The following is a 12,314-nucleotide window of genomic DNA, read 5'->3' as shown; positions in this document are numbered from 1 at the left end:
GTATGCAGGTGGTTTGGTTATGGGACTTTTCCATCTCATTTCCCCCAGGATTTACCCTTGGTGGGGTGGAAGTCTGAGTTTTTGCCTTGCTTAAATGTCTTCTCATTTTTGTTTTCGGTACTGTCCTTGGTTTAACTCCTGGGTTGATAGTTTGAAGTTGCTTATTGTAGGTATCTTTGTTGCTTGTAATTAGAACCCTTATGGAATGATTGCTTCTCAGAGGTGTCTTCCAGATATAGCTGGTCTTTAAGTTTTGAGTCTCTAATGACTCTAAGGCTATCTCATTTTCTTTATACAAGGAAGGTTCATTGACTAGATCAATCACAACACGTTAGCCCAAGTGATATAGTCAGCAACACCACTGCATCAAATACATCTTTGAAAATGACATTTTGTGGTAGTTATTAATCTGTCACCTTTAGTTGTGTGAATTAAATCAAGATCGAGGACCAACCCAGCATATAGTGAATAAACTCTTCAATATAACAACTTTACCCTTTGGGATGGGGAGTTAGAAGGGGGTTGGGAGGGAGGGACAGATGGGAAGAAGGATAGGGGAAGGTTAGCAGTGTGGCCAGAAGACACAGGTGAGAGGGAAGAAGAGAATACTAGGAAAATAAAGAAGAACTCGGAATGAGGACCAAAACAGGGACAAAAAGGGAAGATGAACAATGTGGGAGAGCACAAGAGTGAGTGTAAGAGAGAAAGGAAAGAGAAAAGAAAGAAGAAAAGGAAAAAAAAAGGGGAGAAAAACAAATATTTGCAAAGAGTAGAAAAAAAATTAAAGATGAGAGGAGCAAAAGAAAAGAAAAGAGAAAAACCAAACTAATGGTTCTAATTTTGGGAATAAAAAATAACCATGAATATGAAGGGCCTCTTTCAGGGTATGTCTCTGCTGTCACAGTAGACAACGTGGGTAGCTGTGTGCAGATGTACATCAATGAGTCTCAGCAAGCTAGTCGCAGACCCATGAGATTCAGGCAGATTTCTGGCTGCAAGTCCTAAGTTGAGCTCCCTGTCCTCCTGCAGGGTTGAACTCTGCAGAGTTGTATTGCAGGTTCCAGCTGCCCTTCCCCTGAAGATAGTCCCAGTCCTGATGGGAGGGAAGATGACTCCAACTTACCCAGTACAGTGGTCTGGTGGTCCAATGTCCTCTGCGTCTTTGTAGTGTGGAACTAGGTGGCTGTACAGAGGAGCGGGGGCGGGTGTAGGGGGGTGTCCAGTGGACTGCTGCTGTGGTGCGGGCTGATTTGGCCTGTTCCTTGCAACTTGCGACCTTGGTAGGGTGTCTGCAGAACTGCCTGTCTGCAGCAGGCTGATTCGGCGTGTTCCGTGCGCCTCGCGACCTCTGACCACCTTTTAAAACTTGGAATTATTGAGTGCAGGTATCATTTGCTGTTCATTGGTTTCTTAGTTTTTAATGCCAGTCTTTTCCTTTTATATAGGAATCTTAATGGTTAATGTTAATTTTTTGAGTTGCCACACATTCATGAGCCACTAAAAGTGCTTTAAACATTAAAATGTTGTGCATTGATCTTTGGCAGCTACAGGCCAAAGACCTGACTTTAGATTCTTGTGATTTGCCATTTAGGTTGGAGAAATGAATGCAGATTGTCTCCAAGTTAGGATTGTTTGACTTAGGATTTTCCACTTTCTGAAAATGTCAGAGTGACACTCATTCCACAGAAACCATGCTTTGAATTCTAACCCTAACCCTAGCCCTAACCCTAAACCTCAGGCTGGTGATAGGTGGCATGGTCCACCCTCTTGGTGCTGGGGAGTAGCCCTGACCCACAGTTCCCAGCCAGCCAGTGGATCACAAAGAGAAACAACAGAAACTCGATGGTGTACTACTGTGTCACTAAGCTGTTTGATAGCTTAGGTGCATGAGATGCATTTTCACCTTATAGTATTTTCATGTTATGATGGGTTTATCAGAATGTAATCCCAGGGGAGGTGAGGGAAAATCTGTACCTGGAACATGCAAGCCACTTTGGGCACATGATGGCAAACTGATGTGGTTCTAGCTTAGCCAAGATAGATTCTTCTCCATGAATCTGCAGAACTATACGTGATAGCTCTGCTTTCAGTTTGTGGCTGACCTTTGGGTGGTTGATAGGATCCTCAGGCCACAGTCCTGGGAGGATCTAGAGAGGTCTGTGTTCCTCCTGGTCTTCTGAGGATTGGTGGTTGTACATGTGGAGTTCCGTGGCCTTCATGCTATTAATCTTGTTCTTTAAACTTCCATCCTTAGCCCGGGTCAGACTCGATCACCTATGGTCCAGTGGCTTAACCCACAGTCTCCGACTGAACCAGGCTCCACCCCAGCTGCTGCATTTCCTTCGCCCAGTTCCTTACCTTTCCCCACCTCTCCTGCTGCCACCATAGCAGACAAGCCCCTGGAAAGGTATGTGGTTTGAAGTATGATGTAAAATACAAAGGTGGCACCCAGAAGGGCCTGCATAAACCTGTTCTCTGCTAGAACAGGCTTGCCCAGGTGCCCCTGGTGCCCTGGACTTCATGGACAACTTTTACAACTTTGTACAGCTCTCTGCTTTACTTCAGTAGCAAGCACAGTCAGTTTTTGGTTTCCTAAGGGGATTGGTTCTGGGCCCAATCTGCCTGTATTCCAGTCATAGACAACACGGGGTTGTATTTGCATGTAACCTATTTCCTCCTGTATATTCTAAATCATTTCTAGATAACTTTCAGTATCTAATACAGTGTAAACTGCTAAGTAAATAACTATGCTTTACTGTTAACAGAATAATGACAAGAGCAAAGTATGTATGTGTTCAGCACAGATGCAATTATTTTTTTGTTCCTGGGATTGAACTCGGGACCTTGTGCTTGCGAGGCAGGTGGTGGAACCACTGAGCTAAATCCTTGGCCCACAGATGCAGTTTTTAAAGAAATATTTCAGTCTCTAGTGGCTATAGAGCCCTCTATGGAGACATAGGGGCAAGTGTGCATTTTTCAGAGGAATTTGACTTCCGTGAGGCCTGCTTGGACCTACTCTGTCTTTTTGGTGCTGGTTTTGTGGTTTTTTTTTTGGTTTTTTTGGTGCCTGGGATCAAACTCAGGTCCTTGTGCTTATGCAGCAGGCGGCGAAACCACTGAGCTAAATCCCCGGCCTGCAGTTTTGAAACTAGTCATTTGGAAGAATGTTTTGTTCATGAATATAAAGCGTAGTCTTTGTTTTAAAGGAAGAGAAAGTGGGCCCTGGAAATGTGAACTTGCATGGCCGTTTAAGGGCTGGTTCTGTAGAGCACAGAGGAGCTGTCTTTCAGCAAGAGATCTGTCAGGGCATTGGCTGAGGTTGCTCGTACCAGGAGTGAGTTTCTCGACTAGTGAGGTGTGGAGCATTTGCTTTCCCTTTGGTTCATATCTCACTAAAAGTATGGTTTGCCTCCTTCCTCCCATAAGGACGCACAGGATGTGTTGAAGAGAAGGGAGAAGCAGAGTCTAGTGTTGGTGTCCCTTTCTGGAGTGGTCAAAATAACCCCAGAGCTTACTGTGGTAGTGAATGCTATAATCTGTCTTGGGAGGCTGAGGCAGGAAGACTGGAAGTTCAAGGCCAGCCTGGGCTACTTGCCAAGACCCTGTCTCAAAAACAAAAACCATGAGTTGCAGCTAAGTGGTCCAGTGTTTGCCCAGCATGTGCAAGGCCCTGGGTTTAATGTCTAGTACCATACCAAAAAAGGGAGGGTGGGCCAGGGATGTAGCACAGGGTAGAATGCTTGCCCTACATGCACAGGGTTCTGGGTTCAGGCCTCTCCCAGAGGTCGTGGCACACAGATTGCGGTAGTGGCTCACTGGAAGCCCTTTCAGCATGTACTGTATGCACCTCTTCCTCTACTGCCGGCCCATCCACACGGGGATACTTTCTCTAACTGCAGCCGAAGTGCTCAGGAGGTGAATGCACCCTGAGGCTGCAAAAGTACTGAGCGGTCGGACAGCTCTTTCCACCAGAATGTTTGGAGTCCATGGGGACTTAGGCAGGTGCTTCAGCAGCAGCTTCCCAGAGAGGCTCCCTAAGGAGAGGTCTGCCTTTGAAACCTACCATTTACTTGAAATTCAAGTGCTGTTACTTTGCCTGCTGTTCTTGTCTCTGTTCCTTTCTGTTCTGGAAGGAGTTGCCCCACCAGTGACCCATACACGAGACTTAAGGAGCGGAAGGCAGGGCTGGGGGCGACCCAGAGGCTTCCCCCTCCCAGTTCTTCACATTTTCATTCTCATCCTTCGTGTTCCTTCTGCAGCATTGTCCGTCGGAAGGCTCGAGCAGTGTACCCGTGTGAAGCAGAACACAGCTCGGAATTATCTTTTGAAATAGGAGCAATTTTTGAGGATGGTAAGTGGGGGTGGGCGATACCCTGTCACCTCGGAGTCACTGATTGTGGCTGCGTGACGCCCTGGACCAGGGAGAGCTGGGGTGCGTGGCTTCCAGATCCCGATCGCCAGGGGGCTCTGTGCTGGCGGCGGAGCATCCTTCTGCCGTCGTGATGATGCCTCTCCATTCACGTCATTTCTCCATTTCTCCTGATGGAAATGAGCTGGTACCAATCGGAGTTGGGAAATCTCTCTGATCTCCCTCCTTTGTGTTCTTGGTTCTCCCAGAATCCCTGACCCAGCCTCCTAAATGCTTCAGGTTTGCTGAGTTGGTATTTTAGTTTCTAATCTCCTTATCATTCCTTCGCTTAACATTTTTCCCATCCTGAAAGAATACCGCATCTCCAGATTGAAACAGCAGTGGGAAAGTTATTTGAATGTTTAACATTCATATACAAGAATTTAGAAGCTATGACTGGCTTAATATTTCACAGATTTCTCCTCGGGTTCAGTGTATGTATTTTTCCCCCTTGTTCTTCTCTTCTTCCCTCCCTCGTCTGCTCATTATGAAATTCATTGGTTGCTGTGGAAACAGGGATGTCGTGTGTGGGTGGAGCTCCCCAGCAGAGTTCCAGGGAAGCTGCAGGAACTGTGGATGCGTGGACTGGAATGGCTGATGAGCCAGAATGTTTGGAGTCTGTGGAATATATCACCACAGTGCATTGTCGTGTGTTGTCAGTAATGCAGCGTTTGCTGACGGTTGTTTTTTAGAAAGCAAGTTGTCTCATTCAGAATAGATTACAGTATGTGCTCCTGTGAGCCAGAGACTCCTGGTAGCATCCGAAAACAAACAACAGCACCAATACCCCATGTAAGACAGAATTACACTTTGTGAAGAAACTTTGTTCTTGGAGTAGAAACAGGCTCTCTCCTCTGCAGCCGTAACATGCACAGGTGCAGTTTTTCCAGGAGAGTGTGGTCACAAAGCCACCCCACGCCACACCTGGCTCATGGTGCCACAGCAGATGGCCGAAGGGGGAGCTCGGGTGGTGGTAGTGCAGCTCACCCATTCAAAGACTGGGGTGGAATTTTTACTTCTTGTGATGTCTGCTTAGGAACCTCGGAATTTTCTTGCATAGTATTATATGTGAGATAGTTATCTTAGTAGAAGATGTATAAGGATGCCTTAGGCTGTAAGTAACAACATTGAACACAACTGGCTAACTCAGCAGTGAAAATGGATCAGCTCACATAGTAATAATTTGGGAAGTAGGGATGCTCCATTTGATTAATTCCCATTCTTACAGAGGTCCTCAAAGACCAAAGCATTTCCATCTCTCTGCTGAACCATTCTCTCCTTGTACCCTTGGACTCTGGCTCGGTTCCCTGGTTGGGGCAAAATGGCTACCAGTTTCAGTCCTCATGGCCACTCTCAACTTGAGTAAAATGAGGTGTGTCATCTTTGTGCTTTTCCTTTCTAAGAATGAGAATCCTTTTCCAGAATTTACCTCCTACTTTACCTGCTCTGGCTTCTCTCCCCCTAAGCCAGTGACCAGAAAGGACTCGGACCAGCGAGAACCATGCTGGGTGTACATACACCACACAGCCATGGGAATGAGGGTCTGTGCTTCAGTCACATCTGGATCTGCCAGCAGCACGGAGAGGAGAAAGGCTGGGAGGTCACTGACCCGTGAGACCTAGGTTCTCCAGCTCTAAAATCCCTCCCCAGCGTGCAGGAGCCTCCCTGACAGAAGAGAGTGTGTATACATGTGCATGTCACGCACACAGAGTCACGCACATGCATACACAGGAGAATCTCCGTGTGGTTGTGAAAGAGAAAGTGGTTGATGGCAGGTGGTCGTGTATTGTAGTTTGCAGTTATTCTATCTGCAGTCAGACCTTGGCTGTCTGACTTTCTGTGTGACCCTGCACGAGTCCCTTCATCGCTCTAGTTTTTAGGGATACCTGCCAGGTCGATGTTGGGGTGCGACCCCTCCTTTTCTCCCAGTCTCATTTATATGTCACTGGGGCTGCATCCGGGGCTACTAGAGGATGCGGCTCTGAGTGCCGCTGCCGTTTGTGGGCAGCATTGCTAGCTTGGTGCTCGCCGGGTCCAGCATGGGCTGCTGTAGGTGTGACCATGGTTCCAGCCAAGTCGCATCTACCTCCGATTTGATGCCAGATGGGGCCGGAGTCCAACCCAGTCTAGGCTTGCAGGCGGGGCACCCAGAAAGTCTTGACAGCTCCTCACTCTGCCCTGAGGCTCTGCTCCGAAGATGCTTGTTGATGTGTTGACAGCCCTTCCTCACCCACATAGGTGCGCATCTCATTTTCTGTGAGCTGTGTGTCTTGCAGGTGCCTTCCTGAGCCTGTTACAGAGGTGCCGATGAGCTTAGTGGAGATATGCACGGTTGGCACCCCCAGACTTGCTGCTTCTTAGGGGTGGTCCTTAAAGGGCACAGTAAGTTGAAGCCACTTAAGCAGGCTGCTTGCTTTCTGTGTCGTGTTTACCTTCATCTCCTGTGCATGGTTGATTGCTCAGCTAGTTAGAGCAAGCCCTTGCTTTTCTAGAATGTGTCTGGTGAAGCTCTTCCTCGCTTGGGTGGCTGTGTGTCCTTTTCAAGTGGGACACAGAGCAAGACACAGGCAGGTCATGGGACTCAGTGTCATGGAGCCAGCAGTACCCCAAGTGGCCCCTGTTTGTAACTGCACCCGCAGGAGTGTTGCCAGGAACCCTCCCTTTGCACAGACCAGTGATAGATGCTCAGTGTCCCTAAATCAGCTGAGACATTTTTTTTGGGGCCACTTCTCCATTTAGAGTCTTCCAGAAGGCACACATCTCCTGCAGTACAAATCCATTTTGTGCTTCCACGGGCAACAGAGGAAACGAGTTGAAGAAACCAGAATTCAGGTCACAGTGACCCCTGGGCCACACTGTCAGTAGTTATGAGATTTGGAATGTATACCACAGTGAGAAACTCCACACCAGCAGACGGCAAAGTGGTCTTCAGTAATTACATGGCTCCGTAGCTGTTCCTTGCTCTTTTTGCTTTTATTGTGTGGGTCTGGACTTTAGTGAGGGGGTTCAAGTTCCTGGCTCACAATTTGTTTCTGCAGTTTTGGGGAAATAACTTCCAAATCCTGCCAAGGGAGGGCTCTTTTGAGAGGTTTCAGGGTGGCTGATGTCCCTAGAGGTGCCACAGGGATTGTCCCCTTTCCCTGGTTCTGGGGAACTCTAGAAATAGACTGTGGTGGGCCTTGAGCTGCCAGGTCTCTGTCTGATGGGAAGCCTGTGGCTCCGGCTGCCTGGCAGGACTCAGGGGGCCCACGGGGTGGATCGGCAGGGGCCAGTGGCTCTCGGGTGTGGCTGGGTTTCTGCAGGTGCCAGGCTCCGTGTTGGCTTATCCATGTAGGCATAATGTCTCTCTCTGCTGGGGAGCAGGTGTGACCCTGATAAATCCTGACTGAGCCTCTGGTAATTAAAATTTGGAGGTCTCAGGTAGACAGAAAAAGCCTTGAAAAACAACTTGGGGCCTCAGCTTGGAAAGTTGATTCTGTGTGGCTCTCACAACCCACAGGTTTTATTTCTAGATATATTTGTAGCATAGAGGCATCTTAGAAAAAAACCTGAAGTGCCAGATATCTACACATAATGGGATTCTAGTGAGGCTCAGAAATCAGCAAAATGATGTTTTATTTGGGGTATGGACTTGTGTGATAAAACCTCATTTTAAGCACAGCTGGGGTCAGAGAATGAAAAATACTCTTGAGCTTCTGATCGCTCGGGAAGGCGTGGGGCAGGAGACAGGACAAAGCAGCATCCTTGTCTCTGCAGCAGCCAGCAGGTGGAAACAAGCTAAACATCCCTCAGCACATAAGCAGATAAACAAAGGAGGATCGCTGGCCCGTAAAGGAAGGCATTTCTGACCCAGGCTACAATCTGGATGAAGCTTGAAGATGTGCTAAGTGAAATAAGCCAGGTACAAAGGGACAAATATCAGGTGATGCCACGTATGTGAAATATCTAGACTGGCACATTCTTCAAGACATAAACTAGGATAGAGGCTACCAGCAGCCAGAGGAGGGAGATTGGAAAATTATTGCTTCATGTATCCATAGCTTCAGTTTGAGGAAATGAAAATAGTGACCACACAAGGCTGTGATTTGTCTTAATGCCCCTGAACTGTACAGTGTGATGTGGTCAGAACGGTGAGTGTTACGTACGTGTTGAAAACATACAATGCCAGGGAGCGTTGGTCGTAGCTTTCGTCAGGTTCTGAGCATGCACAGCTTGTCCAGGGTGGGGTGTCATGGCGTGCAGGTGGCAGGCAGGGTCCCTGGTCCTTACACAGTGAACGCTGCCCGGTCTGCCTGTGTCCTGTGCGTGCCTCCAAGCCTCCCGGAGTGAACCGTGGAGCCATTAGTTGCCCTTTTCCCTGCAGGGGATTGTGGCTGGTGGCAGCCCAGCACCGGACAATGAGAAGAAGCTGTCTTCAGCTCATGTCCCCTGCTCCTTCCTAAGTCGTTGCCTCTTGGAGTACATGTGCAAGGGATCCGCAGCTCTTCAGGGTGTCAGTGTCCCTGCCCTGTACCCCCTAGCTGCGTATCGTGGTGTCCTTCCAGCCTAGGGCTGGGCAAAGGTTGCATGGCCAGAGGGGCCCAGGCTCCTTGACCAGACCGAATGCAGAGTATGGTGCACAGAGAAGGGCTCCGGGGAATGACGGGGACTCTGGCCCAGAAACATGGACAAGCAGATGCCTCACCATCAAGAAGTCGGTTCTCTGTGGAGAAGGCCCCTTCCTGCCAGACCAGCCACACTGGGCCCCTGGCTGCTGCACTGAGGTTTCGCATTAACAGAGGAAGGAGGGAGAAGGAGGAGGAGGGAGAAGGAAGGGAGGAGCTCGGGAAGCTCTCACACCTGAGCTGTGGAGTGGTTTTGGGCTTCGTGCCCCATGTGCCTTCTCCATGAAGGCGTTTGTGGCTGGTGTGGGGTAGGAGCTGCAGGATAAGGGTCTCCCTGGCCCTGGCAGCTGCTGCTCTGGGCACACTGCAGGAGCCCAAGGCAGCCCTGGGGTAGGAGGCTGGTCTTGAAGAGGTACTGAGAATCCAGCAGCTGGAAACCTCTGACATCTGTCAAAATAAAGCTGGCTTCTGAAGTTTGACTTCAGCATGACTGATGGAAAGTAGCCCTTTCCTCCTGGAGAGGGAGGCACCTCCATGCAGGTCCCTGGCCCTCTGCTGTCCCCTGGAGCTCTCCCACTTCCTTTCTTTAGAGGTGTCTGGGTGGACTGTGCCTGCGCCAGCCCTGCTGACTGGGCAGAGGCTGAGCTCTAACGCCAGCTGCGAGCAAGGCTGTTCTGGAAAGGCAGAGTCTTCCAAAAGGAGGATTCTGGTTCTGTAGATTAGAGGACCTGGATTCAGCCTTACGCCACCCATGGCCTTCTAAGGGGGCAGTGAGACCACTGCAGTCACCCGGGAGCCCCTGTACCTCCTTGCTCCCCTCAGCGGTCATCTGTTCTGTTCTTTCCCAGTTCAGCCATAAAGATCTCAGTTGCCTTGGTTCATCAGGAGTAGGGTACTTAGGTGGTTTTCATCAGTTTGAGTGTTGATTAAACTCATATTTGATGCGGCGACATACTCACATGCCATGCGCCTTTCAAATAGAGTGGCTTCAGTAGCGATGCAGCAGAAATGCGGCTATCTTGCTTTTCTCACCTCAGAGGACTTTTGTGAGCGAGGCCCACAGGCCCCAGGAAGATGCAGAAAAGGATAAGCGTGCCGGGAGGATGTGGGGGTGACTTGGGACTCCCACGACAGGCACGTTCCAAAGGTGCCCGTGGAGAGGCCTTGGCACACAGCTCTGTGCCCAGTGTTTACAGGCAGAGTGCCTGATGGGTAAGTGGACTTGTGCTTTGCCCTTGGCATGATGAATTTCCTTTCCTCCCGGGGAGAGGGTGTGGACATGGGCAGTTCCTGCTATCATGCCTGGCAGTGCACAAGACCCTGCATCCCCTTCCCCTGCACCACTGAAAGAGAAGAAAAGGTCTCATTTTAATCTGTGCAGCAGTTGCTGATGAGTTACCTTTTACCCTCTTTTAGAATAAACACAGAGTCTATGAGAGTCTGGTAAGTTGTCGAGGGTCACACAGCCATCGCGGAGCCAGAGTTCCAGCCAGGGTCTCGAGGACTCCAAAACCCTTCTTGTTTCCTTTCCATTCCCATCTTCTGGAGTCAAAAGTCTTTTCCCACACGAGATACGAGGTGCTGTTTACTCCTGAACCTGCCAGTACCAGCCAGCATTCTCCAGAGAAAAGGAATCCAATAATGAGGGGGGACGGAGCCTGCCAGAGACCCAGGGAAGAAAGGTAGTGTGAATCTGAAGGCAGGCTGCGGCCTGGCAGCATTTCCTCCTCTTTGTCCTCTTCTGGGCTTCTCCTGTTTGTTTGGTTTTTTTTGGTACTGGAGATGGAACTTGGGACCTTGTGCTTGTGAGGCAGGCGCCTGAACCTCTGAGCTAAATCCCCGGCCCTTCTGGGCTTCTCCTGATTCCAGGGGGCCCACCATGCCATGGAGACAAATCTGTGTATCAGAGACCACTGATTTAAGTGCGGCCCACAGCTGCGTGTCTTGAGTAATTGATGGGGTCTTCACAGAAACTTGTGTCATAATGCTTGAGCAAATGTCTGGTTATTGCACTGGGGCCACGTTTGTCAAACTGGAGGAACAGAGGAGCCGGCAGTGGGTACCTGGTGTGTGGGGAGTGAGACTCCGAGAGGGGGGACCCTCCAAGCCCTCTTCTGCAGCCTCTGAGCCACCTTCCGGTGGCTGGGGATGCCCAGTTACTGGGGTTGTATGCTTTCCATCCCATCTCTCCTGCTGCCCACCTGGGCCGTTTGAAGCCTCTTGGGATTTAGGAGCCCCGTGGTTTCCTCCCTTCTAGGGGAGAGGGCGGCTGGGAGGTGGTGAGCAGGGATTCGCCTGAGCTTCTGTGTGTTGATGGGGACAGGGAGCTTCCCTCTCCACACCATTGTGGAAATCACCTCTCTTTCCCATCTGCTCAGCCTTTTACAAAGGCCTCACGTGTGTTTTGATAAGCATGTGCACCTACAGGAGAAGAAATGATCAGCACGTGCAAGTGGGTTCTGTGGACCTTCTGAGGGCGAAGTCAATTCCTGGCTGGCATGTGTCAGCCAGGAGTCTCCCCCGGCCTTCACTTCAGCCCTGAGACCTTTCCCCCAGGAGGCCACCTTGCCAAATCCCTGATGGTGGCTGCACACTGGTGGCTTTGCCAGCTCGAGGGCTTGGATGAAATTGAAATGCCTTTAGAAATCTTGCTCTGCTAGTGTCAGGGTAGAGATAATCAAGGCCATGAAGAAAGGGACATGCTTCCATGTCAACTTGAGGGCATATGTCTGACTCATTTGTTTATCCATTCATCACACAAACGTGTGTGTGTCTGTGGCACTGTGCAGGGTGGGGGGAGTGGGAATTCTCAGGTTACATGTCTGTTACAGGCTCGTGTTGTGTCCTGCCTGGGCTCGGAGAGGCTCACACACGTGTATGTAGGGTGCATGGCTGGGCCCCTTGTCTGGTCTGGGGCGAGAGGGGCATCCTAGCAGAGGAGCTGCTGAAGCCAGTATCTGAGGCCTCCTTGGTGCTGTCCAGGCCTGGTGGGTGGAGCAAACACATAGAAACCTTAAAGCAGGAAGTTTGGCGAATGTGAAGAATAGCAGCAGGCCAAGACCGTGCACACAGCATGGGTACTTTGGTGTTCCAAGAGCTGGAAAGGCAAGTGCTTTCCTCTTTGGGTTCAGCCGTTAGACCTGTGGTTACCTTGCTGAGAAGGGCTATCAGATTTGGATGGTCAGGGTCTTCCAGCCTGGAGGTTGCTAGAGGTTAGTGGGTCATGCATTCAGTTTTGCAGCCAGCACTCGTAAAAGAATAGGGAAAGAGAGGGCATTGTCCACAGTAAGGTAAGTGTTGTT

General features: G+C 49.9%; 1 protein-coding gene across 21 annotated transcripts in view; it reads left to right on the top strand.

Moving 5' to 3' along the window:
- The window catches only part of Arhgap10 (Rho GTPase activating protein 10), a 152,633-nt gene that overhangs the window by 14,699 nt on the left and 125,620 nt on the right, over window positions 1-12,314 (top strand). For all 21 annotated transcript variants that reach the window (XR_015443981.1, XR_015443975.1, XR_015443979.1 and 18 more), the window contains exons 4-5: window positions 2,255-2,407; window positions 4,260-4,351. Coding sequence is in view for 7 of the 21 variants with exons in the window: in XM_087193361.1 (XP_087049487.1) it covers window positions 2,255-2,407; window positions 4,260-4,351 (245 nt within the window). In the remaining 14 variants the exon portion in view is untranslated. The remainder of the gene's footprint in view (window positions 1-2,254; window positions 2,408-4,259; window positions 4,352-12,314) is intronic.

The sequence above is a fragment of the Heterocephalus glaber genome, unplaced genomic scaffold, assembly GCF_053883595.1.
Source record: "Heterocephalus glaber isolate CG9 unplaced genomic scaffold, H.glaber_assembly_v1.0 deba00001587, whole genome shotgun sequence".
In the NCBI taxonomy this organism is placed as follows: Eukaryota; Metazoa; Chordata; class Mammalia; order Rodentia; family Bathyergidae; genus Heterocephalus; species Heterocephalus glaber.
This window is presented reverse-complemented; position numbering and strand designations above follow the sequence as displayed.